A 27,378-nucleotide genomic window follows, 5' to 3' on the forward strand; every position below is an offset into this window, starting at 1 on the left:
ACAAAGGAAAATGTAGCTTTTTGAAAAACTCACTCAAATAATGCATTTTTATCAAAGAAAAACATACTCATTATATCCCATTTTTATCAAAGGACATAGCTTGATAGTATTATTATTTCCTATTGGCTGTTGTGTCTCTCTCTCCTGCCTCTGTCTCTCCTTTCCTTTTCTACTTCTATGGTTTAAAGTAGTTATTCCCAGACTTATATACTCCAGAAAAAAATTAATTTGAGGTGGAGGAAATCAATGAAGAGTTGCAAATTTTTTTCTTTGCTAAATAGCAACATTTTTTAAAAATAAAAAGCTATATATCTATTTGCACTAGCTTCGTTTCAGCAGACACTCGATCACATAAAAGAATGTGATTGCAATTCATTTAAGTATAAGCCACCAATATCAGAGCCTTTCAGATTTGATTAGAAGTATGAATTAGAGGGGCATCTGCAGGGTTCAGTCGGTTAAGTGCTGACACTTGGTTTCAGCTCAGGTCATGACTTCACAGTTCGTGAGATCGAGTACCAGGTTGGGCTCCGTGCTGACAGTACAGAACCTGCTTGGGATTCTCTCTCCCTCACTCTATCTGCCCCTCCCCTGCTTGTTCTCTCTCTCTCTCTCTGCCCCTCCCCTTCTCGTTCTCTCTTTCTCTCTTTCTCTCTCAGAATAAATAAACTTAAAAAAAAAGAAGAAGAAGAAAAAAAAAAAGTGTGAATCATAGAGCCAGAAAGATACCAAATAGCAAACGGGAAGAGAAAAGAATCCTAAGGGCTCAAAAACGTAATGAAGAAGAGTCCGTGGATGACAAAGACTTTCCCTACTTCACCATTTTCACTAGGGCCAGCCCAGTTCACCTTTGACAACTCACTAACATGGAACCAAGGTGTACCTCTGCCTGCAGCACATGAGGTAAAGGAGGACACCAGCAAGAATCTTAAACAGGACGCAGGGAGAACTGGAGAGTAATACCATGGGAGGTGTTTTGCTCAGAATGGGATGCCGAGGAAACACTTGAGAGAAAACGATTTTTTTTTTTTTTTTTTTGAGAGAGAGCACGCATGCACGCGCACGTGGGTGGGGTAGGGGGAGTAGGTAGAGAGAGAATCCCAAGCAAGCTCTGTGCTGTCAGAGCAGAGCCTGATGCAGGGCTTGAACCCAATAACAGTGAGATCATGACCTGAGCAGAAGTCGGATGCTCAACAGACAGAGCCATCTAGGTGCCCCAAGAAAATGCCTCTTTAAAGTATGGAATGAGAAGTGAAAAAGCTAGAGGCCAAGAAACAGACATTGACAGCATGAGACAGATGAAGTACAGATTCGGGTTGGAGCAGCTGAAAAATAAAGTACAGATCTGAGAAATTTGAGTGTTTTGAAAAAAATAACAAAGCTCACTAGCGGGCTCCTTGAGCAGGCCTGGGGACAGAGATGTCAGTGATGACTCAGATGTCACGAGCAGAGAAAAGGCAGGCCACAGGACTGCCAGTGGCACAGAGGAAGTAAGAGAGGAAATGATGCATAAGATAGCTAAGAACCACTATAAATAGTTCATGTCTGTGGTTTCTCCAGCAAGAATGCATGTGTGAAATAGTCTGCATTCTACACCCTGGTTAAAATTTAACTGGGAGAACAATCATGTATTAATGATACAAACTGTTGCTTTGAGACAGATGTCTAGGAATGTGCCTATAAGAAAAAAAAATATGGAGGGAAAGTTAAATTCAACAGTGCCTAGCTCAAGAGTACTGGTATAAGTGACCTTTATGCTGTTCGTTGCACTTTTATTTTTCCAAATTTTCTCTAAAGAAAATGCTATTTTGTCGGTAGAATTTTTGGAATTTCATAACTAAAAATGTTAGAAGGCTGGGCCGCCCGGGTGGCTCAGTCGATTAAGCATCTGACTTCCTCAGGTCATGATCTCAGGGATCGTAAGTTCAAGCGTGGCCCACATCAGGCTCTCTGCTGTCAGCACAGAGCCTGTTTCTGATCTTCTGTCTCCCTCTCTCTCCGCCTTTCCCCTGGCATGCTTGCTCGCACTCTCTCTCAAAAATAAACATTTAAATAAATAAATAAGTAAATAAGTAAAATAAATAAATAAATAAATAAATAAATAAAATAGGTTAGAAGGTTTTGTGTTAGTTTGCAAGTTTCATGGGCCCACATACATACACACAACGTGTCCACCTACTTTAAGTTTAATTATAGGGCTCTTAGCACACTGGGAGCAACCCAAAACACCACTAACACATCCATAGACGTTCATAGTGGATCACCACGGTCTGCCATCATATTTCACATAAATCAGAGGTATGTGGATTGACCATACTTCAGCCACCTTAATCATAAAGTCCAAGAAATTTCAGCTCAATACATAAATTATTTAACCTAAAGCCTGACACTATCAAGGACCAATATCACAAAAAGTATTTCATGGAGATCTGTTGGAGGGGGAGGGGGAGGGGGAGGGGGAGGGGAAGGGGAAGGGGGGGAGGGGAGAGGGGGGAAGGGGAGGGGGAAGGGGAAGGGGGGGAGGGGAGAGGGGGGAAGGGGAAGGGGAAGGGGAAGGGGAAGGGGAAGGGGAAGGGGAAGGGGAAGGGGAAGGGGAAGGGGAAGGGGAAGGGGAAGGGGAAGGGGGGGAAGGGGAGGGGGAAGGGGAAGGGGAAGGGGAAGGGGAAGGGGAAGGGGAAGGGGAAGGGGAAGGGAAGGAAAACACGTTTTTTATAAGCACATGGTTTCACCACTTCAAGATGTCAACTGGCTGCAAGTGCTATGGAGGTAACATGCTCACTTTTAGAGACCAGCTTCTACATTCCACGCCTGCAGGACACTTGCAACTCTAGTGCATGGGGCTCAGCAAAATCGTCAACTACCACGGTTTCCCACCTTCCAAATTACTGCAAATGGTAGAAACTACAAATGTTAACCCTGGACATGGAAAGGTCTGAGGGTCTACTGACTGAGCTTGTGGCTGAAACCTCACTTCCATAGAGTCCAGAAAGTGTTGCCCTGCCAGCCCGGCGCTAACAAGGCACAATCTCTTTCCTCTCCTCAGGTACTTAGTAGTAGTCATCAAGACACCCCCAGGACAGGCTCAGAGCTCACCAGAGTAGGCCTGGCCTGAGGACCCTTCTTTCATTCTCTTTTCTAAGCATGGGAAGGCGGTAGACAAGCGTCTTTGTTCTAGGAAGGCAGTCTTCACTACAGGAAATGAACTTACAGGCACCTCCTTACATTTCATACCAAAAAGAAAAAAAGAGAAAAAAAAAAGCCATCCTTTCTTCTAACCTGCATCTTTACCTGTGTTGACCATCTCTCTATCTCATCACATTTGGTGCAGATCTGATTCTTTCACAGATATATTGTGAGCTATATTCATACTAGGACAGATGTGGGGACAATCTCAGCATAAAAGTTCAGCAGGGACCAAGCATGTTTCTTCTCTCATTTGCAAGGAGCTCAATGTGCTTTACCTAATTTAAGCTTCATACAACTGCTGAGGCAGAGAAGTCAGCAACTTGTCCAAAGTCACATTAGTAGTAAGTGATGGAGTCCAGATGGGAAGCCAGGTAGTCTCAGGATCCCGAGCACCCACTTTTCACCACAATGCCATTACATTAACTCTGTCTTAGAGCAGTAGATCCAAGGATCCATGACGAGGCACTTGGGTATTCTGAAAAGTGGGAAGGCTACGAGCGAACCCTGAATGAAAGAAAATCCAATTCTTCAGTCAAGGTTGAGCTTTAAGGCTTGCCACAGTTGGCCTCAACCTCCCCTTCCAGCTTTCCGTTCTTCCTCTCTCCAGCATCCTGTTCTCTAAACAAATTAGAATCCTTATAGAATTAACCTCCATCTGAACGTCGCAGAGGAAGATGGACTTCCTCTGCCCTGTGAACTTAGAATCCAGCTGAACTTAGACTCAAACTGACATGAGACAGATTAACAGGAGAAAATCAAATTTAATAGGTGCATAGGGAATCCACACAGGCATGTAATTCTGAAGCCAATGAGGCAACTGGAAGTTTACAAGAGCTAGGGAGAGGAGTAGGGGGCTGAGGATACAAAGGGAGAAAGCTCATTAGCAGGAAGGTAAAAGGAGATGTTTGGAAAAACAAGATAGTCCCATTATGCAGATGGTTCCTGAGGTAAGGGGGAGCCTCTGTTAATAGCTCTCTTCCAGGTACAGACTCTCCTTTCCTATGTAAATTTAGGCTGTTGAAGGGGAAGGCCAGAGAGCTGTTCTGGCATCTGCCGGGTTTGGATTATGCCAAAGTGGCCCATCTTGGGGCAGTCTGCCCTCGGCCTACATGAACCTCCCTCTCCTCAGAATGCATTTACCTTCTCTCCCCCCGCCACCCCCCGAAACCAAATCCAACCTAAACCACTCTAACAAGATGAAACTTGAAACTTGCTCTGATCCTCTTAGATGAACGTAAGATATCCTTCCTCTGAAAATACCCCTAACAGGGTTGGGTTGTTTTTTTGTTTGTTTGTTTTTTAACCTTTATAATAGCGATCGTAACTTAGCGATCACAGATCACAGATATGTGATACAGCTCAATCATCCTTAGTAGAAACAGGGGTTTGCCTCTAAATATCACAGCATATATGTAGCCTAAGACAGAACACAAAGCACCTGTTCAACAAACCAAGGAGTTATGATACCACGGTTTTTGTGTTTGCTTTTTTTTTTTTTAACGTTTTATTTTATTTTTGAGACAGAGAGAGACACAGCATGAACGGGGGAGGGGCAGAGAGAGAGGGAGACACAGAATCGGAAGCAAGCTCCAGGCTCTGAGCCATCAGCCCAGAGCCCGACGCGGGGCTGGAACTCGCGGACCGCAAGATTGCGACCTGAGCTGAAGTCGGACGCTTAACCGACTGAGCCACCCAGGCGCCCCGTGTTTGCTTTTTAAAGATGCCCATCATTAACAACTGCTACACCGGGTAATGAAAACAAATGTAGCCACTGCCAATGATGATGATTCCATCTTTTGGGGATTCAGTAGACAGATTCTAAGTGCATTGCTTTTAAATATTGTCTAGGGGCGCCTGGGTGGCTCAGTCAGTTAAGTGTCCAACTCTTGGTTTTAGCTCAGGTCATGACCTCACGGGTCATGAGTTCAAGCTCCACTTTGAGCTCTGTGGTGATAGCGTGGAACCTGCTTGGGATTCTCTCTCACTGCCAGGCCTCTGAGGCCTCCTTAGCAGCATGGGAACAAAACTTCTCCATCTCTGGCCTGAAAGACAAGAAGGAGAAACCTGACAGGGGCCAGGGAAGGAGTCTCCTCTCAGATGAGGATGGGAGACACCCCCCGCCAGCCTCCCCAAGGAAGGAGAAATGGGCAGATGATGTTTGTGCATTTGAAAACTTCACCAGAGGACTTCCGGGAAAGATGCACAGGAAGGATACTCCACATGCACATTATTTTGCGGTAGATATCTTTTTGGGATAGTTTCAGAAATCACTGCAAGGGTGAAGGCAAAACAAAAACGTATAGATATCTTCCTAGTCCTCTCTCATAACACTTGGAAAAATCACACATCTTTCCTTTGGCTTCTCATGGGGACTTGTGAAAACAGAATCACTGGAAAACCAATTCTTTCTATACATCCCTCACCCCCTGCATCCAAGCCTTCAAATTTCCATTTTGAATTCTGAAACTACAAAGAGGTTTGGCCATTTAAGTCAACTTGTCATTTAATTTTCAAAGAAGTTTAGCTGGGGCACCTGGGTGGCTCAGTCAGTTGAGTGTCCGACGTTGGCTCAGGTCATGATCTCACAATTCGTGGGCTCAAGCCCCGCATCAGGCTCTGTGCTAACAGCTCGGAGCCTGGAGCCTGCTTTGGGTTCTGTGTCTCCCTCTCTCACTTTGCCCCTCCCCCACTCGTGCACATGCTCTCTCTCAAAAATAAACATTAAATAAAAGACAACTAGTTAATTTCTGTTTTTTAAATGATTACAGAAACTGATTGGCTTAGTCTGGTAAAGCATGTGACTCTTGATCTCAGGGTCATGAGTTCAAGCCCCACATTGGGTCTAGAGCTTACAACCAGTCAATCCATACAAAAATTTAAATTATGAAACTAATGCTGATAACCAGAAAACATGATTGCTTTGGCTCAACAGTTCACTTGTAACATTTTATTCATCAAGATATCAATACAAATCTCCTGTCCATGTAGATCCATATGTATGTGTATATATGAAATGATCTGCCTGGAAATTATAAGTGAAAATAAGCCCTATGACTTATTCATAGAGTACGAATATTATCATCACATATGTGCAATGTCTAAAGTGGTACATGCCATTGAAATGAATAAAACACTCCTCATCTCAATTCAGGCTTATCACACATATTCCTACAAAGGCTGTACATGCTTAAAATAGAAAAGTCTTAAAAATCTGATATGGCTTAAGCCAAAATGGTAAATTTTTATCTGAGTCTCAAGTCCTCTATCCCTATATACATCATAAAAATTCCCTAAATATATAATGATTCATGTTCCAAATATAATAAAACATCATGACATTTCAGGTAGCGAAAAAACACTTGGTTATTTACATTACAAGTACAATTTTAGAATCTATAGATAAGGTTATTGTCAAACAAATAATATTACTGTCCTTGGTTACTTTTTATCTGAGATATAATGCAAATAAAACATGAAATAGTGTAAATTCACTTTGAAAATATTGATTCACAGAAAAAAGGATACATATCTATAGCTTAGCATTACCATAGGTTTGTAGCATTTACTATTCCTCTCAAAAAGGAGGAAGACATTTCCTACTATGATTTCATGGACTTCACACATGTCACAGTTTAGAAGATTCATTAGGGATCGAATCAATCTTATATGCTTTCACAACATTTGAAAGTTTCCTTAAAATCTCTCAAACTGTAATTCACTTCAGTGCTACCATCATTTGTTCAATATAAACTACTTTTGAGCTATTGAAAAAAGAGGCCAGTGGTATGCAAAAACACAGTGTAACAATCGTTTTTGCATTTTTATCATCTGTGTGTTGGGCTCCGTTTAAGCTGTTCTTGGACAAATAATGTAAGGCATGTTATAGGACTGCACAAAATCTTCCCAATCTAAAGGCTATTCAATCATTACATTAGTCCACTAATGAAAAGTGGGATGGGGGGAGAAGCAGTGAGAGGGAGGGAAGGCAGCGAATGACCCAGAAACGGTCACCTGCAGCACAAATACGCTAACACTTTCCCTACCCCAGTTGATAAAGGGCTACACAGACTTTGGCCCCAGCTCTTATCAGCTTGAGGCCCTCAGAAGCCTGAGGACTTCACTTAAAGAGCCAGGCGATAGGGATGGGGGGCAGGGAGACGTTGAATCAGGCAGCCCCTTTGCTTTAGCTACCTCCGTGAGACCACCTCTCTCAGATCTACAATGAATTCTATGAACTTTAACATTTTGCTCATGAAATTCACTCTTTCAATAATTCCTTCAAGGTGCTTAGATTATTGGGATTTCAGGTGGAAATCTGAAGACTGGCTTTCTCCAAGCTTTAAAACTCACTGGCCAAGGTCTCACAGAACAAAATCTTATAAGAGCCATTTTTCATTTTAGTGCTATTAATTAAAAAGTAAAAGAATGTATATTCCCCAACAGGTGTTTCCCTGGCCACATATCCCAGAAGCCTAATTGAGGGGATGTGAACTACCCCACAATGGCAGCAAGCAAATGGTCTCTGGCAAATAGCTCATCCACATCATGTCCCGCCCACACTCTGTTTTCAGACCCCCAAAGGGCTGCCTCCCTGTAGCCAAGAGCTCCAGTAACTACTATGCCCACCAGCCTGATGCTTCCACTGCTGGGCAGCCCACAGTGGCCTTCCTGGGTTCTGGGTCCTTGGACACTCCTACAGGCCACCTCCACAGCCAGAGGGGCCCCAGGCACAGCCTCCTCTCACAGCCACCTGGACCTGGCCACAGGCCGTCTCAGTGAGGACACTACCTGACACTCTGTGGTGACAGCAGCCACTGTCCCTCACTTGCACAACTGCTCTCCTCTTCCAGGCCTCTGCCTAGTTTTTTGTTTTCGGCCCTAAAGCCCAGGGCCCACCCCTCTTCCCTAGACTGAGACCACTGGACCCACTGGCCACACAGGGGGGCTGGGCCGCCAAGACTTTTTTTGTTGTTAATTCTGTACATCATGAAATGTTTTACTCTTTACAAAACACATGCTTGCTCCTTCCTTCCTCATCCCCAGGGAGGCAAGTTAATCCAGGGAGCTAAGCTTGCCCCAGCAGGCCTCCTTCTCAAGGCTGCTCCACCGTGCAGACACGACTGACATCTTTCTCACCCCACCCTGTCCTTCCTGCACTGGGTCTGCACACTGGCAGTTATGGAAGACCATTTCATGCAACCTATTCGGCTGGGTACAGAGAAAGGATATGATGCCAAGGAGCTTAAAAAGGCACAGAGCATTAGGAGACAAATAGGAAAGCACGCAGACATCCCCCAAAGAACTCTCCATGGTAAAGTGACACAGGGACGGCATCCTAGGACAGCAGGAGCATTCCGAGTGAACACAGAATTCTGTTTTTGCGAAGATTAGCAATTTGTGGCAGCGGGACATTTATGGGAACCTGTCATGCAGGGACACCTTGGCCTGGAAATCAGCTATTTATAAAACAGGTCTAGGTTTAGGACCAAGAATAACGCAGTCCCCAACCTTCAGCTTTCTGACAAGTTTCAAATTACTCGGCCTACAAGTGAGAAGCTCCAGAAAGAGCTGTGGTGAGGTGATTGTTTGATTACTAGTTATAAATTAAGAAAATCTATTTGCTATGAAAAATGTCCATGGTTAAAAGAGACTTACAAGCATATACTCTCCAGACAACCAACCCTCACTCACCACCTTCTTAAATATCTTCAGTAATTGAATCAAAAGTGCTCTTGAAACACCAAATAGGACATTTTGTTTTGAGACTTTTCAGTCTGTGGTAGGTCCAGGCTTTAATGTCCTTGCAGCCCCTTGAAGTATTTGAGTGATTTGGGTAAGTGAAAATGAGTCGTTTCTTAGCAACTGTGCAAATTCCACATTTTCACAGCTAAAGAGAATGCTCATTTGGATTTCAGTGGAAAGTTCTCATGCAACAGAAAGGGTACTAAGACGATCTAGATGGTTGGGGAAGGCCTACAGACAAGAGAGACTCACAGCTGTCTTACTGTCCTATCTGCAGGGCTAAGGAAAACTGATTACTCAGCTTCTGTAGAAAAATTCAACCACCTAATGGCAATGACAGTGGCTATGGTCGTGGTGGTGGTGGTGTTTTAAAGGTCTATCTTGTTACCGTGTCCTGCTGCTTCCGGGAGATTTTCAATGCATTTGAAGACAGTTTGAAGTTTATAAATGCCTACTGATGGAGAGAGAAAAGAAGCTCTACGTCGGGACTTTCTCCTCTACTCTATCTACAGGAACCTTCCCTTCCCCATCAGCTCCTGTGCCCCCCACCGCGTCTCTGGCATGCCCAGACTGCTGCTTTGAAAGATCCAGATCAAGGTCTATCACAGAACACATCCTTCCTGTGAATGGAGGTCTCACTGCCATTCAGACACACATGTCTTAAAGGAAGAAAAATGATAACTGCACTTACTCTATGCCTTTCAGTAGAAAGACAATGACAAAGCTTCACATCAGAATTGGTCTATATTATAAGCTGTGTGATCTGAGACTAGTTATTCCACGTACATGAGCTTTTTCTTTTTTAAGGCAAGGATAATAATTCTCACCTTATGAGGATTAAGCCAGTTCCGTTTTAAAGGGCTTTGCACGTAGAGAGTACTCAATAAATATTTGTTTTTCTTTTCCTCTGTGATTTAATTTGCCCCAGTTACATGAATAGCCAACCACAAAATGCCAGGAGACACCTCAAGGCCACACAAAATTATTTACTAAATGGAAGAATTTAGTGAAACTATTTACTTTTTCACTGCGGTAAAGGCTATCTTAGGGCCAGAAAGTATTTCAAATGATCTCCCAAAGTGCCTATTTTATTACCAGCGAATTGTTTAGAATCCAGGTTGGTATAACCTCATCTCGATACCAACAAGAGAAGAGTTTTTATTCTAAACATGCACAAAACTACTAATCTAGTATTCTGTTGGAATGTATATACTTCTAGAAACCACATTCAGTTTGCAAAAGTTGGAAACAAATCATTTCTATGGATGGATTTGTGGTGAAGACCTGGACAGCAGACTGCCCAGGTCCAAATCCCAGCACCACCACTTACCGGCTATACGACCCTCAACTACATGGCTTCACTACTCCGTGCCTTGATCTCCTCACGTGTGAACTGGGGCTGATACCACGGACTGCTTGGTTGTCATGAGGATTAAATGAATTAAGACAGCTTCTCTAACTCAATGGTAGGAACCCTTACCCAAAGCCAACGTTCCGCAAGAAAACACTGAGATTGTCCTCATATTTTGAATGGAAAGCAACATATAAGGGTCTATCCAGGACCCTCAATGGGTTTTCTAAAATGTAACACACAGCAAAACTCTAATATGTAATTAACAAACTATCATGTTAAATGCAAAATGCTGTTCAACAAAGATCAAATGACCAGTAAGATGAAGTGTTGTTCCCAGGCAGTGACATGGCACATATCCTCTTAGCTGACACTGGGTGTATGTTTCAAGATATCCACATCATAGTAAAATTGTAACTAGAGGGAAGCCTGGGTGGCTCAGTAGCTTAAGCATCTGACTGCAGCTCAGATCATGATCTAATGGTTCAAGAGTTCAAGCCCCGCGTCGGGCTCTATGCTGACAACTCAGAGCCTGGAGCCTACTTCAGATTCTGTGTCTCCCTCTCTCTGACCCTTCCCCGCTCATGCTCTGTCTCTGTCTCTCAAAGATGAATAAACGTTTAAAAAAATTGTTTTTAATACTCTTAAAAATAGTTTTTAATGTAACTCGAAATATTTCCCTGACATTTGTGTTTAAAATGTCATAATGAGTTTGGAGGCATACATACAAATTGTCCCTATAAAAATATAAACTAGGGGTGCTTGGGGGGTTCAGCTGGTTGAGTGTCCGACTCTTGATTTTGGCTCAGGTCATGATTTAAATCTTTCTTGGGTTCAAGCCTCGAATCAGGCTCTGTGCTGACAGTGCTGAGCCTGTTTGGGATTCTCTGTCTCTCTGCCCTGCCCCTGGCTCGCTCGCTCACTCACTCACTCTCTCTCTCTCTCTCAAAATAAATTAATAAAAAATAAAAAACTAAAAATGTAATATTGAAAGACTTGTATTCTGTGAAGCTCAGGTATTAAAAAACAAGAAACATTTTTACTGTGGAAACATGTTCACCAAGGGCAGATTCTCCAGGATAGGACTGTGGTAATAAAATAAACTGTGGCCAGCAGAAGGGTGATTTAAAAAAAAACAAAAACAAAAACAAAAACCCTCTCCTCCTCCTACTACAGAAAAGCCCAAAATATGTTACTAATTCCAAAGTAGACAATTTTTAACATTTTCCACGTATAATGAGTTAGCAATATTTTGAAATTTCACAAACCGTGTTCCCTGGATCACTGGTATTAAGTGTTGTGCAAAAGGGAGCTTCTAGGTCAAATAAATTTGGAATATACTTCTTGCTAAAAGTTTTTTAGGAAATCATAATACATGCTAAGACATTATATGTTACAGGATGTCCTATGGTAAACTTTGCTTACACCAAATATCATTACCACAAACCCTTTTTAATTGGAACATCTAAAGGTGCCTGGGTGGCTCAGTCAGTTGGGCGCTCTACTCTTGATTTCGTGCCCCTCACTCATATGCTGGTGCTCAAAAGAAAGGGAAGGAAGGGAAGGAAGAAAAAGAAGAAAAAAAATGGAACACCTAATGTCAGTATTCCATACACAATTTGGGAAACAGAGAGAGATCTAACACTTTGGCTTTTTTTATTGAAGAAATTTTGCTTTAAGAAGATTAACAAAGTATTATTAGTCTCTACTGAAATGTGTAAAAAAAAAAAAAAAAAAAAAAAACTATTAGAACAGGCTTTTCATTTTAAACACACCTAACATGGACTCTGTTTGCAAGTTCCAAGCTGCAAAATAAGCTGAAAAGGGATTAGTCTCTTTCTTTTGCCTGAAAAATGGAGATGATATAATTTCGATCTACACTATAGGGACAGAAAAATTGGTGAAAATGTATTTCTCCAAAGGATCCTAAAATCTTAGGAATTCGGTGATCTGAAAAATAAAACATTACCATCATTTCTATAGACAAATCATTTAAATTTATGCAGTAAGTTCTCACAAAAACAATAGCAGCCCTGAGTTGTAAAAATACAAAGTATTTCACAAGGAACGTCTGGCTGGCTCAAGAGCATGTGACTCTTGATTTCAGGTTCATAAGTTCGAGCCCCATGTTGGGTGTAGAGATTAAATAAATTAATGACCATATATGTATGTAACACAGTCTAGTCTTAAAGTATGTTTAAAAAAAAAAATTCCTTCTGCTAGAGAAAAAACACTCCCGCACCCTCCAGAGCTCAGAGGGTGCCCTAGCCACTTTATCTTCCTCCTTGCTTTGAAGAAAGTACGGCAAGAGCAAAGACTGTTTAGTAATACACAGAATAAAGCAAAAGTTTCTCAACAGGAAAGGGAATCCAACAGTGATGCTGCTTTGGTATGTTAAGGCTCAATGAATGATAGGAGTTATTGGATGGCTAAATGTAACATACTGAGAGGAGAAAAAAACAAGTGTCTCGAACACTAGCAATTAATTTCTATATAGCCTCTGGGATGCTTTCCATATGTACTCTGTGGTCTCAAAAATATCATGTACTCCAAAATACTACACCTGTGCCCAACAGTCCCTCAGAGAACATACCACAGGATGTAACCAAATTGGCAACTTTGGTGCTATGAAAGGGAGAACATGTTCTTTACAAGGGGCTGCCCTTTTCTCAGCACTGTGTTCTTCTCAAGTTCAAATCCGCTTGTGCCTAAAATCCAGCTCGAATTTAGATCCTTTTTCGAAAATCATTTTTGAGAATCAAGGATTTTCTTTTGGTGGAAAGAAGAAAAGGCCCTATAATCAACTGTCCTGCACACGATAAAATCTGACCCTTCCCAAGTACCAAAAATCAATCAGTTCACAAATATAGCTGAATTCCTATATATATGGTGCCGCATCCATCTAGTGTTTGGTAGAGTGGAAAATTAAGGCCCCGCTTAAAGGCCTTCGCAGTCTGTACGAATAGAAAATATTCTCTAAAATAAACTTACCTAACAGAGCAAGGCACAGGGATAAGTGCACAGAGAATGTGTATATGCTAGTGTAGAATGTTAAAGTCAAGTTCCAGGGAACAGAGATTTCTGTAGAAGAGCAGCAGGCAAGAAGACCAGAAAGGCAGGTAGGGCCAGATAGAGACTGGAATGATAACAGAGTAGTTTAGTGGCAAAGATGGCCTCACTGTGTGCAAGCCATTCCCTCCACTGAGAATGGGGGGAATAAATCTGAGCTGGCCTAGGATTAGCTGGTCAGTATATGGTCATGTGGCACTAAGTAATTTCTGAGGTTAGGTCCTAAGAAGCTGGCAGGTTCCACTTGACTTCCTGGAAGGCTCACTCCAGGTAAACCAGCAAGAGCATAAGAAGTCTATCTTGCTACCGCCACGCCAGGAGGAAGCCCATGCTAGTCATGTAGGGAAGCTGCATGAAAAGAGATGACCCACCAGGCCAGGTGCCAAACCTGTTGGAGAAGCCTCTGGTGACCCCCACCCTCGGCCCATCTCACTGGATAGACCCCAAGAAAGAACTTGATTATGATGTTCCAGGATCATGAAAGAAAAGTATCATTTTAAGCCACTACAATTTGGAGTGGTACATTACAGAGCAAGCGACCATTGAAACAACCACCTTGACCTTCAGGATTGAGGTCACAAACCAGTGGTGCCTGTGTCAGATCCAACCTACAGGCAGGATTTTAGGGGGACTCACTCAGTATTTTTTAAATTCTAGTTAAATTCTCTACAGAAACCCACATTTTTCTGAGACCTGCACTTTCCAGTCATTCCCTTCATTTATTATATAACCTGCCATCTCTCTATTAAGTAGACAAACCTTTATCTAAAAACTGGGGGGCAAAGGATTAACACTTATATAATTACCTAAATACATCCAGTGTGATAATATCGTATGATTACTATAATAGAGAATGACTCAAAAGTGCTATAATTCAAAATAATTTTAGCAAATACTAAAACATACATATACTCATTTTCAATAAGAAATTTAAAAAATTAACAGGAATTTGCTTCAAAAAAATAAAACACTATATAAATTTACTTCTACTCGACCTCAATAACTTCTATCAGCTGATGAGCTGCAACTTTTAGTGTATTATTTGGATCAGAGAGAAATAACAGACACACGCTTCGTAACTCTAGTAAAAACATTAATTATAGAATAAGTCGATCGAGTTACATGTTTCTAGACCACCTATAAATAGCCAAAGTTCCTTACGACTTTCAGTTGCCAACTTACCTTTTCTTACTCAAACCAAATCTCAATTATCCAACGATAAATTATTTTAAGTTTTATGCCTCAGGCCATGACTTCCTCCTAAATATGATACTGAAAGAAAATCGTTTTAGAACCCATTTGAAGAATACTGCAAGCTCTTTCAAAGCAGGAATTCTTATACTTATTCTAGGCTTATCATTTACATCCCCTCCCCACCAAAAAAAGACCTTCACAGTTTTAGTTAAAATACCTATTAAGATTTTTTAAATAATTTAAAAATTAAGATATATATTCCACATTAACATATCCTAATGCTTTTATTCACCCAATTCTATGTAAACTTTCAATTTTATGCTGCTCATCAGTAACCTATAATTCCTATTATTTTCCTCAAAATATGGATGGTATCTGACAGATACTAGCATTCAGAGATAAACCAGATGTCTACAGCCAAACCACCCAAACCAAAACCACTTGCTAATGAGAGTTCAGTAACCTTCCACGAAGTTCCATTTGCTCGGCAGCATGACGTGAAACCATTTCCCACTTAATTCATGACATTTTCTTCTCATCTGACTCAACGAGGATCACAAGAACATGTATCAATTTCCATCTTCCCAACTCTTCCAAAAGAAATGACAAATCTAAACAAGTGCATAATCCATAATGGAAGGCAGGCACATGCCTAGGGGATGTGGAAAGGGCACGGTTGCCGGGATGTGCACAGCTCCTGTGTGCTTTGGGAGGCACAATGTACAGCAGGGTAAAACTACAGGTAGGAAACAAACAAACAAACAAACAAACAAAAAAACCTAGCACCTCCACTTATCAATGCACGAGGGTCCTGAGAGGCAACAAAGAAACACTGAACAATAACCTCCAACTTACTTGAAGATTTTGAGCTTGAAAAACATATTTGGGAACCTGTTGTTGGGAGCACAGAACACGTTTACCCATAGCAACAGTACTGCAAATAAACAGTGCTTTGAGTTGTGTGGCTAGTGAAAAGACGCCTATTAAACCATAAAACGGCACAATTGGAAAATTTGTAGCTGTATGGAATGTAAACACCATTTATGCTATAGTTTTCCCAATGGAAAACAGCTTCTGCCTTTCTATATGGCATCCATTTGTCCCCCGCACCACCCCCCACCCACGCCAGTTCACCACCTCATCTCTTCCTCTAGGACTTCTTCCACCAAAAAGTCCCAGGTCCTTAGAGGTGGAAGTAAAACAGCCTGCTCTTGTGAGCTTTTTGCAAGCAGGAGCTGCAGAGTCTTTAGCAAATTGAAATGTAGGTGCAGATAGGGGTTTGAGAACTGCCTAAGAGGACAGACTCTCTAGCCTGGGGCCCAGGACCCAGGAGGCATTTATAGGATACAGATTTAGAGAAAAGTCAGCAGCACGGTTTTCAAGCGTGTGCACTAAACGAGACAGGGCACAGAGCTCAGGGGGAACTGGGTGAGGGAACACAGCCCTCCAGATCTGTCCCTGGATATCCTACCCTCGAGAGAGCTCTGCTCCATGAAACATCACTTCTTGGTTATGAAATCAAAAGTTGTTCATAAAGTACATACATATATTTTAAGGGGAAAGAAATGGAAAAAGTATCCTTTCCTCAAATACGTTAGTTAATAGTCATATAGCAATCAAGCCGCTCTTCAAGCAACATGAGCAAGATTTCCTTGCCCTACATGAAATGGTTTCACATATTAAGAGTAACAAATGATTTAGAAATTTCCATCTCCCCAAACTATAAAAAACTACTCAAAACAGGGGCGCCTGGGTGGTTCAGTCAGTTAAGCTTCTGACTTCAGCTAATGTCATGATCTTATGGTCTGTGAGTTCAAGCCCCATGGCGGGCTCTGTGCTGAAAGCTCAGAGCCTGAAGCCTGCTTCTGATTCTGTGTCTTCCTCTGTCTCTCTGCCGTCCCCTACTCACTCTCTGTCTCTTTCTTTTTCTCTTTCTCTCTCTCAAAAACGAGGAAACACTAAAAAAAAAAAAAAAAAAAAGAAAAAAAAAACCTACTCAAAACAGTTACCAGAGCCTAATAAGGGTTCATTACCTTTAAATCCTTTTTAAGCTTTTTTATTTTTTTTGTATTCTTAGTAGTTATTAAAATTAATATAATTGGAGATATTTTTATAATTTATTCCACAACTATTTTTAAAATCAAGAAGTTATACTGCAAATATTCCTTTTTGCCAAGCCACTTACAAATCAATCTCAAAAATGCTTTCAGAGCACCTGGGTGGCTCAGTCAGTTAAGCATCTGACTCTTGGTTTCGGCTCAGGTCATGATCTCAGGGTTCATGGGTTGGAGCCATGCATCAGGCTCTGCATTGGCAGTGCAGAGCCTGCTTGGAATTTTCTCTCTCTCTCTCCCTCTCTCTCTGACCCTCTCCTGCTCACGTTCTCTCTCAAAATAAATAAAAAATAAAAATTAAAAAAAAAGTACTTCCAAAATTAATTCACCAACAGGTGAAACTTCGACTGCCTACATCATCACAGAAAACTTGTGCTTTTAGTCAAACACTCTTCTAAATACGTCACATATATTAACTGAGTCAATCCTCCGAACAACCCTTGAGTTAGGTATTTTTCCCCCTGTTTGCAGAAGGAAAAGAAAAAACTGAGGCCCTTTGACCTTGGCCCTTGCTCAAGGTCACAGAGCTATTAAATGACAGAGCCAGGATTCTGACCCGGATAGTGTAGCTCCAAAGTCTGTGTGTGTAATCACTACACCCTATTCCCTCTCACACTCATTCATTCATTAAAACTTTCATTACCTGCCTGAGGTACTTTAAGGCCTAGGTGTAAGAAACCAAAAAAAAACCAAAAAAACAAAAAAAAAAAAAAGGCAAGGTCTCAAAGTTCAAAAAACTTACATTTTAGTACACAGCAAAAAAAGGAAAATGCAAATTCAACCAAAAGCTCAAGCTGACAATTCTACTTAAGTGAAATGTCTGAAGAAAGTTTAAGATACTGTACTGAAAAGGATTTATAAGAATACTCATCTGTATATTTTTTTAAACTCTCAAAAGCCATATATTTCATCTTTACAATTAACCTTGTGAAGCACACAGAGCATGATTACACCCATTTCATAGATGATGAAACAGATACAGGTGGGATGTACTCAACAGCTTAAAAAGATGCCACATCCCTTTGAGGGGTCTGCCCTACCCACAGAATCTGCTTCACTAAAAAGACCCCCAAGAGGTCAAATCAAGATTAACTGGGTAAATCAGATCCCCTTTCAAAACTTTGAAATTAGGAAACAGACAGATGGGTCAGTTTCCTACAAGATACAAGGGGATAGAGGGCAACAAGGCTGGGGCATCCATTAAGAGCCAAGCTTGAGCTTACTTTTTATTGTGGAGATTTTTTTTAATGTCTTTTATTTATTTCTGAGAGAGAGAGAGTGCACGCACACATGCGCTCACGCACGAGCCGGGGAGGGGCAGAGGATCCGAAGCAGGCTCCACCCTGACAGCACAGAGCCCCATATGGGACTTGAACCCACCAACTGTGAGATCATGACCTGAGCCAAGTCAAAGTCAGATACTCAACTGACTGAGCCACCCAGGTTCCCTGAGAGCCAAGCTCCAGCTTAAAATGATAAGATTATAAAGCCAGCCAACAGAAAAGAATAAAGAGTGTCAGTAGAGGGAGAGTAGATTGTTGTATGACCCATCACAGAGGGGAAAAAGACCAGCAATGCCTCTTCTCCCCAGGACCCAGCTGCCTGCAATAAACCTCATTTTCCCTAAGGACACTGAAGCCTTCTCTGCCAAAACCACCCCCAAACAGCATGAGTAAAGGAGACGGCTTTTCACACACTTTCAGCAGAGAAATTCAGACACTTAGTGCACATGAGTTTGGAAGACACTCCAGATGTGGTAATTGGCCACACCAGTCTCCATGGTTTCTGTTTACTTCTTGCAAAAAAGGGATAAACTTGGCCTGCTCACACGACAAACACAGAAGTCAAAAGAATGTGTCTTCCAGATTATCCAGACAGGATCCCTTGTGCCCCATCTACCCTAATCCACTCCCAACACTTTTATCCATTCCTGCTCCCCTCAGGTGAAGAGTCTCATTCTTTCTCTCTTATCAAGAGCAAAGAAGTCATTAAATACCAACAGCAACTAAAACTTCACAGCAATTTCACCTCAGGGTATTTGAAATGAAAGATTTAGGTCAGGACAGAAATCATCCAGAGGAGAGAGTACAGGAGAGGAATGGCATCACACTAACCCTACACACCTTCTTCCCCAAACCAAGCACGGAGATCAAGCTCTCCCCCCCCCCCCCCCCCCCCCCCCCACACCGTGAACACCACCAAGCAACAGTCTGAAGCCTCAAGCGACTGACAAGTAGACAAGTAGAAAGTCTTTTCAGGACCCTTGGACAGACCTGAATGAAGAGGCAGGGGAGAGAAGAGAGAGAAGGCAAAGGAAGTGAGACCTCATAATTCCAGGACCATTCTGGACAAATTGTCCATTCCGGACAAATGTAGGCTCAGCCTCTAGGACGTGGGTGTTTTTTCTAATTTGTCAATGATATTAGGCGTGCAACTAACAAATAATTTAAAAATAAGAGAAAAAAATAACTCAATTTGGAGGTCCAGTTATCAAAAACTACTAATGTCTAATTGGCATGCAATCTGGTAGCAATCAAGTGTATCCTTAAATGCATAAATTTTGTGAGTTCATTTCGGAGCAACGTTCTTAAAATTGCAACAAAAAGCAAGAACTTAAAACATAAAAAGAACATAAACCTTTAAACAAGCACAAGCCCCACTTAGAAAAGAGACAAAAGTCAGCAGGCACAGGTGGATAGTATCATCGAAAACAAAAGGTTTTTTATAGGAGGCTTCAGAGGTTTGTTTTGTTTTGTGTTTTGCAAGTGGTGGAGGGAGCAGTTCCTGAGATTTATAAATTCCCATATTTGAAAAGCATAAACCTAATATTAGTTCCATGAAGATAACTCGAAACAGGCCCACAGAAATCACCGACTTCTCAGATGAGGGCAGTTAAAAGGCAAGTATCACACAACTCTAAATAAAGGCGAGACTTGCCCAGTTGGGAGTACTGGGTGTGTCTTTTAACGACTCAAGAGCAAATTGTGGATAAGGCTTCTAAACTACACAGTAAAGAAGTCTTCAGAAAGGACTCCTGTCCTGAAATGGAGGACTAGATTGATCTAGAAGTTATCCATTTAGATAGGTTAAAAATGCATTTGGTCCAGGGGCACCTGGGTGGCTCAGTTAGTTAAGCATCAGACTCGACTTTGGCTCAGGTCATGGTCTCATGGTCTCATGGCTCATGGGACTGAGCCCTGCATCAGGCTCTGTGCTGACAGTGCGGGGCCTGCTTGGGATTCTCTCTCTCCTTCTCTCTGCTCCCCACCCCCCAAGCACACACATATCTCCCTCCCTCCTTTTCTCCCTCTCTCTCTCTCAAAATAAACAAACATTTAAAAAGAATGCATTCATTTATCCCTAAATCCTGCAAATTTAGAATGCCTTTAAAGCAAAGGTTGGGAATAATAAGAAATGTTACTTCACTTATTACATAACTGCATTATTAAAAACTCTTTACTATCCTTTTCTTCACCAAAAAATACACATAATCTCAGCTAATACACAAATTCAGAGGGAAAAATTTCTATTCATGATAATAGTACATAATTTTTTTTTTAATGTCATGGACTTACATAAAAATTCTGAACTCATCGAGAAAGCCAACATGTCCTTCCCTTAATGCTTCTTTGAAAAAGACACTTCCAAGTTCCACGTCCAAAACTGAGTATCGGATCTTGCCCGGCCGATCCTTCTTTCGCTCTGGAAGCCTTCCCCAACTAAATAAATGGAGTTGCATAGGCCAAATCTTGCAACCATCTTTATTCCCCCTGGTTCATACACCCAAACCCTCAGGAAATCCAAAAATTCCTACCTTCAAAATATTTCACCACTCTCCACCCCCACTACCCAAACAACTGAGACCTCGGCCAAAGCCACCATTACCTTACCCTCCTGCGTAGTGTGCTTACTTCCATAGTCCAACATGTATACAACAGCCAGAGAGGCTCTTTGAAACCAAAATATGCTCTGTTCCTCCAGTGTACAAAATCCTCCTTACTCGCTGGCTTCCCTCAAGTTAAATTCCTCAAGTGGGCTACAAAACAATCCGATCGACCAGTCCTGTCTTGTTTTCTTCTCCTCATCTCTACTCATTCCCAAGCACTCCAGCCACACAGAGCTCACTCTTTGCCCCTCTGGTGCTTGCTCTAGGGTTTACTCTAGGCTTATGGCTCCCATACTCCCCACCCTGCTCTGCCTTGAAAGCTCTTCCTCTAATTCTTGTCCCCAGATATCAGCAAGGCTCCTGCTCAGGCCTTCACTTTCTACCCTGTGCACCCTCCCTGCACCCCATCCCCTCAGGCAGGTGCTTATCTGTCTTCCTCTCCACTGTAGCCCGGCTCCTGAACACCTGCCTGACATACAGTGAGCTTAGTAATTACACGCAGAATGACTGAGTGACCAAATGGTTATGCTTTTGACATAACTTTATAGAGCCAAGAGATGGGTAGGATTTGAAAATGTTTAGGATTAAACAAAGCATATAAAGATGGCCACCCCCTTCCATTTGGCACACTGGGCAGTTCTTAAAGGAGGAGGGGGGATGTTAGGGACTGCAAGGAGTCCAGCTGCCAAAAGACGACCCACCCACATTCCATCTTGCCACAAAGGTCCGTGTTTGCAGACCTCAGTGTGGCCCATCAATGCCCCAAGGCAGGTTCACTAAAAGCAGCTGTCACTAGCTCAAATCATAAATGTTGCTCCAGATCAAAAGGACATTTCCAAGGTCTTTCAGACGTCAAAGGCCTAAACTTTTCACATTATGGTTCATTTTCAGTTATGCCAATTTTAGTTAATCACATAAATCACATCCAGGTTTCTTAACACATGACGAAATGTGAGCTTTACAGGCATCAGCCCACTTAATCCTCCCAATGAAGTGAGTACCATTAAATTTAATTTACAACTAGAGAGTTAAACAACCCCTCCCAGGGCCACACTGCTAACGAGTGGGTGAGTCGGGATGCAAACCCAGGCAAGTTGTTCCGAGAGCCCAGAGTTTCAGAGTCTCTGTCACCATGACATGGTTCCACTTGCCCAACACCAATGGCCTGCAAATGGTGTCAACAAAACAAGACCTTCCATGATGAGTGCCATACATCTGCTCAAGGAAGACACAAACATATCTCAAAAGTCAACTAGAGTTAAAAGTTCCAATAAAGAAAATACCATTTGACACTAACATTTACCTAATATTGACAAAAACTGATATAAAACAAACAGAAGCTTTTCTTAAAAAGCCACTCCCTGGGTGGCCCAGTTGGTTGAACATCTGACTTCGGCTCAGGTCATGATATTCCAGCTGGCGAGTTGGAGCCCCACGTCAGGCTTGCTACTGTCAGCAGAGGGCCCACTTCAGATCCTCTGTCCCCCCCCCCCCCGCCCCTGCCCCACTTGTCCTGTCCCAAAAATAAACATTAAAAAAAAAAAGAAAAAAAAGTCAAGGGAGAATAGTAAAAATAGACAAAATGCAGTATTCTTTGAAAAATTTGCTTTGCTAAAGCAAACATTACGAAACCTGCTTGAAAATTAACAAGTAAATACTCATAAATATAGCTAGTCCTAAAAAGCGGTTTCCTTTGGAAATATTTGTGTATAAGTCAGTCAGCACAACTAACGTTCGTATGTCTCTTCAAATCCCAATGTTTTAAGGAGGACGTAGTTCAAAAAATTGAAATCAGGATTCTGTAAATATTTGAGAGACTCTAACCAGAAGGAGGAGGAACTCCTTAATGAGTCATCCAGTGAATGTGTTCTGATAAAGAAGGATAATGGAATGGAATGGAAGGAATTTTACACTAACAAATCACTTACAAAAATATTAATTCCCTACTACCCTAGCTTCTCCAAAGACCAAAATAAAAGTAAAAAAAAGGACTTAAGCAAAACTAAAAATCAAACACGTTCTATAAATATTCTAAATCATATACATTGCCCTTTATACTTTTCAAACAACATAGGAGTTCATCTTATTGGACATTTGATTAAACAGTTGAAAGTGCGTATTATTTGGAAAAGACATAACCTTGCAATAAGCCAAGTTAGACTTCAGCGCTTCCGCCACCAATTGTTAAAATGGGCGGGAGAGAACAGAGCCTAACTTTTCCCCTTTTTAAGTTCTGTTTTGGTTTGGTTTGCATTTGAACAGCTTTTTAAAATAAGCATCAACCATCAGCCTTGCACTGAGAGCAGCTTCCCAGTGCTTAAAGCACCAGGTGACCAACCCAACCAAAGCAAACACCCTTTGTACCTCCTCCCCCACCACCATCTTTAGGGGGTCTCTCCTGACCCCATCACACCTCCCTCCATCCAACCCTCTGCCACCCCACCTGTAGTATCTCAACCCTTCTAGGCTAAAGAGGGTGGCTCCCAAAGTAACACTAAGTTAAATTATTCCAATTTAATGATAAAATCCATTAAGGACTGTCCTTTCTCCCTCCTTCCTGCCTTTCTTCCCAGCCCTCAAATCAGGGCTCCCATCTTCCCCAATCAATATAAAGAACCACCCGGCACAGTCAGTAAAGCATGAGACTCTTGATGTCAGGGTCATGAGTTCAAGCCCCACACTGGGCATGGAGCCTACTTAAAAAAAGGAAAAAAAAACTGTCTCTAGGACTCTAATTTAGTGGTGAGAAAGAATTTGGAACCAGTATGGGCAATATGGCAGCCAGCAGGGGAAGCACGTGGGGGAAAGACCTGGTCCCCTGGCAACCTACTGTCTTAGCACCTTTTGATCCTGCTTTAGCATAGATTGGGAGTGATCTGTCCTCTCTTTTATTCTCTCAACCCACTCAAGTACAGGCCACCAACAACAGGCTGCAAAACTGAAAATATAAAGTCTCCAAATCAGAATATGCCGCCCCCTGGCCAAGGTCTGGAACCACAGGTCTTGCAACACCCTAATAATTCCTGGGGTTTGAGTCCTCAACGTGAAAATGAGAGGTTTGGACTCAATGTCCCTAAGGTTCTTTCCACTCTCACGATCAAGATCCAAGATTCAGTTCAGATCCCCAGGTCACCCCAGAGTAGTCACTGGAGAACTTACCAGGTTTGCACAACCCTGATGTGTACTCCCAAGTTAAGGACAACATGAGGCTAGTGTGTTACAGGCTGCTTACTGCTAAAAGGTTACCAATACATCAGTGAACTACAGACAAATCGAAAATGTTTAATGATAGGTCACAGAATATACTTAAAATAATATGATAACACATCTAAAACACAAGTAGCAATTCCCTTTTATCTCTGGAAATGAATTTATTCAATAGAATACTACATAGTGCAGTTGCTATGTGAGGAAAAGTTCTGGTCAGCTTCAGAATTGAATAGAGTACTATAGCCATTCCTTTGATTTTTATTCCCCTCCTCCACATTTGAGGATTTTTAAAACAAATGAAAGAAGGCATTATTTCAGCTTAAGGCATAACCACAAGTCATATAAGAACAAAGAAGGTTTTATTGTCACATTAAACATGAAGGAGGAAATATGCTTACTGATAACTAATTTACATTATGCTACTAATTTAGGTTAAGCATTTGCTTTTTGCAAGCTTCTAAGCCAATATTTACAATTTATATCTATGACTAGAGGTAAAAATGTTTGGCTAGTAAGAAGGTCATTAAGGGAAAGAAGATTAAAAAAAAAAAGTCCTTGAAAAATCAGAACAAAGTACACAGAGAGAAAGGTACTCTGTGCCTCAGTGGTCTATAGAACATTTGCCCTTTCTGCCTATAAAGTGATTTAACATTAACCACATTTCACTCTGGCCCCGGAGTACTAACCTCCTGATAAGGACTCCTTTTTGAAAGCTCTACCCCATGCACACACATACACAAAAGAATGGGAAACATACTGCCACAGGCCAGTGTCTTGGGCTTTTTGCCTAAGAAGTTTGCTTTCTGCGAGGAGCTGGGAAGGGGCGGGGAGGGGGGGGAGCTCTAACAACAACAGATTGTACAATGAACAGCCTCCCTGCTTCTTGGCACACTTTCCAACTAGCAGTTCCAGCGGCTGTGCCCTGCGCCCATTCAAGAATTTCATCTCATAGGAAGTGTTACAAATATAGTCATTTGACCTTTCCACATTTGCAAATGCACCTGCTAAGCAACAAGCCTGACAGCCATATCCCCATGCTCCTCCCCATCCATCTTTACCAGTAATGGTGGGGGCTATCTCAGACGCGGAATAGGTGAAATAAACGCAAAGTAACAAAACCCCTGCCAAACACTTTTGCGGGTGCAGGAGGTTAGGTTCGACGTGTGCGCGACGCCGTTCCTACCCGCACCCCCCCACAACTTCCCTGTCACTTTTTTTTTTTTCTTTTTTCCTGGAGCAGGTAAGGGGTTTTTGTTTTGCTCTCAGGCTTTCGAATGCCAGGGGCTTACCTTGGGGTGGCTTCCTCACCAACCTTGCCATGGTTCCCCCCCACGGCCTGGTCCTTGCCGCTGGGGTGGTAGGCAGTTAGGACAACTCCCTGGGAACTGGACAGCCAGCTCATGGTGACAGAAGGGACATAATTTCTCGGATCCTGACACGGAGAAGGGGAATGAAGTTCCTCTGGGCAGCTCTGCTCATTAGCATTGGCCGGCTCCTCCTCTCGAGGCCCGGCCAGGGCTGGTGATTCACACGGGAGGGGCGGGGCCTCGCCAGTGAAGCGCTGGCTGGCTCTCCAATGAGAAGAGCCGTGACTCAGAGTATTGTTTCAACCCCGGGCAATTCCAGTTCGAGTGGCTTTAGTTAAGGAAGGGCAGAGGGGCTACGCTTTAACTTTTACTGCTCCCTTCCCTGAATTATTCTGATCTGATTAAACTACCAGGTTGTGGACTTTTCTCATCCATGTAAGTACAAGCCGTCAGAAAACAATGTGTTACTACAGAGCTTTTTTTTTTTTTTTTCTTCCCAATTCCTGTTTCCATCTGATAATTTCTGCTGCTTCATGTAACATGAGTAAGGGCATTTCTTAACCCCTTCACGTTCAACGTTGAGATTAACCATAGCAAAACCCAATGCACCTGGAGCAAAAGTGTGCAATACAGGTAACAAGAAAACCTCTACCTCATGTGTCTGGCTTAAAAAGTCCTCATAAAATGTGTACCCCAGAATGCCATCTTCTTTCAACGTAAAAGCCAATGCCAAATTTACCTCTTGCTTTTGTCAAACCACCCTTCGGGTACTAGAAAGAGATCTACCAATACTCAGTTACATGTTACTGCTGAGAATAAAAGAAGTACTTACCATTTGTTGAGCACCTACCATATGCCAGACCCTCTTTGTGACAACTGTTTCACATGTATTATCCCTTCAATTCATTTCAATTCTCACACACACACACACACACACCCTACAAGACAGGCATCATTATCACCTGCATTTTACAAAATTTAAGAGAAGTAAAGCTGAGGGGTTGGGGTAAGTAAGTTCTCTTGGCTAAGAGAACACGTGTTCTGTGCCAGAAGCTGCATTTGAACAGAATTCTAGACTAAATTCTGTTCTTTTCAACCAGCATGCTGCTTTTTATCTTGTAGATTAGGAAACGAGCTCAAAAGTTCTGAAAATTACAAAGGATGTTTCTGTGTTCTTTCTCCCCCTCCAAAAAGGATTTCTACTCTCTTCTATATACTTAGTAGTCGGAATTGAAGTGGTTTTTGTTGATTGTGATGATCTGTTTATGTATCTAAAATTCCTCATAAGCAAGTTTTTTTTTTACTTCATTGCTCTATAAACAGACTGCTTACACTTTTTCATTATTTAAAGTGATCATGAGGGGCACCTGGGTGGCTCAGATGGTTAAGTGACTGACTTGATCTCCGATCAGGTCATGATCTCAGAGTTCATGAGTTCGAGACCCACATCAGGATCTGCGCTGACAACAGGAAGTCTGCTTGGGATGGTCTTTCTCCTCTCTCTGACCCTCCCCCACTCGTTTCTCTCCCTCTCTCTCAAAAAAAATCATTTAAAAATTTTATTTTAAAAATCATATAAAAATCATTAAAAAGTTGTATAAAAATTTATTTAAAAAATAAAATGATCATGAAAAATAAGTACTTCATTCATGCTTACACACTCTTAAAGTGTTCTACATTTTTCAATCCTCTCTTCTGTGTCTACAGTGAACTCTCATTTACAGAAGTCTTCCCCAAAAAAGAGATAATAGGGGTAGCTGGGTAGTTCAGTTGTTAAGTGTCTGACTTTAGATTTCAGCTTAGGTCATGATCTCATGGTTTGTATGTTCGAGCTCTGCATTGGGCTCCAGGCTGACAATTTGGAGCGTGTTTGGGATTCTCTCTCCCTCTCTCTGATCCTCCCTGCTTGTTTGTTCTCTAAGTAAATCAATAAACTTTAAAGAGAGAGAGAGATTACAGCTGCACCGCTTGCCCTCCACAAGTATTTGTTCAACCTCTGCATTTCTACCTCCATAGGCTCTACCTGCTGTCGTCTTTCTAGACGTTGCCAGAGTCCCTTTCAGACCCTATACTTAGGTCTTAGTTCCAATATTACAACAGCCCTTTCAGCTCCTTCTTTGCCTTCTCTTCTAAATCATTTTGCACATTACAGTTGACCCTTGAACAACACAGGTTTCAACTGCACGGGTCCACTTGCCAGGTTGTTTTTTTTTTTTTTTTTAAATAAATACAGTACAGTAAATATTCTCTCTTCCTTATGGTGTTTTTAGTCTTTTTTATTGTAGTTGACTCTTCCTGATGATTTCCTTCATTTTATTT

The 27,378-nt window shown here is 41.9% G+C and overlaps 1 protein-coding gene across 1 annotated transcript in view; it reads right to left on the bottom strand.

Annotated features, from left to right (window-relative positions):
- Positions 1–25,383, bottom strand: part of ARHGAP18 (Rho GTPase activating protein 18) — a 124,547-nt gene extending 99,164 nt beyond the window's left edge. The window contains exon 1 of the mRNA XM_042939795.1: positions 25,042–25,383. Coding sequence (XP_042795729.1) covers positions 25,042–25,154 — 113 coding nt within the window. The 5' untranslated portion in view covers positions 25,155–25,383. The remainder of the gene's footprint in view (positions 1–25,041) is intronic.
- Positions 25,384–27,378: the final 1,995 nt, after the last annotated feature.

The sequence above is a fragment of the Panthera leo genome, chromosome B2, assembly GCF_018350215.1.
Source record: "Panthera leo isolate Ple1 chromosome B2, P.leo_Ple1_pat1.1, whole genome shotgun sequence".
Lineage (NCBI taxonomy): Eukaryota > Metazoa > Chordata > Mammalia > Carnivora > Felidae > Panthera > Panthera leo.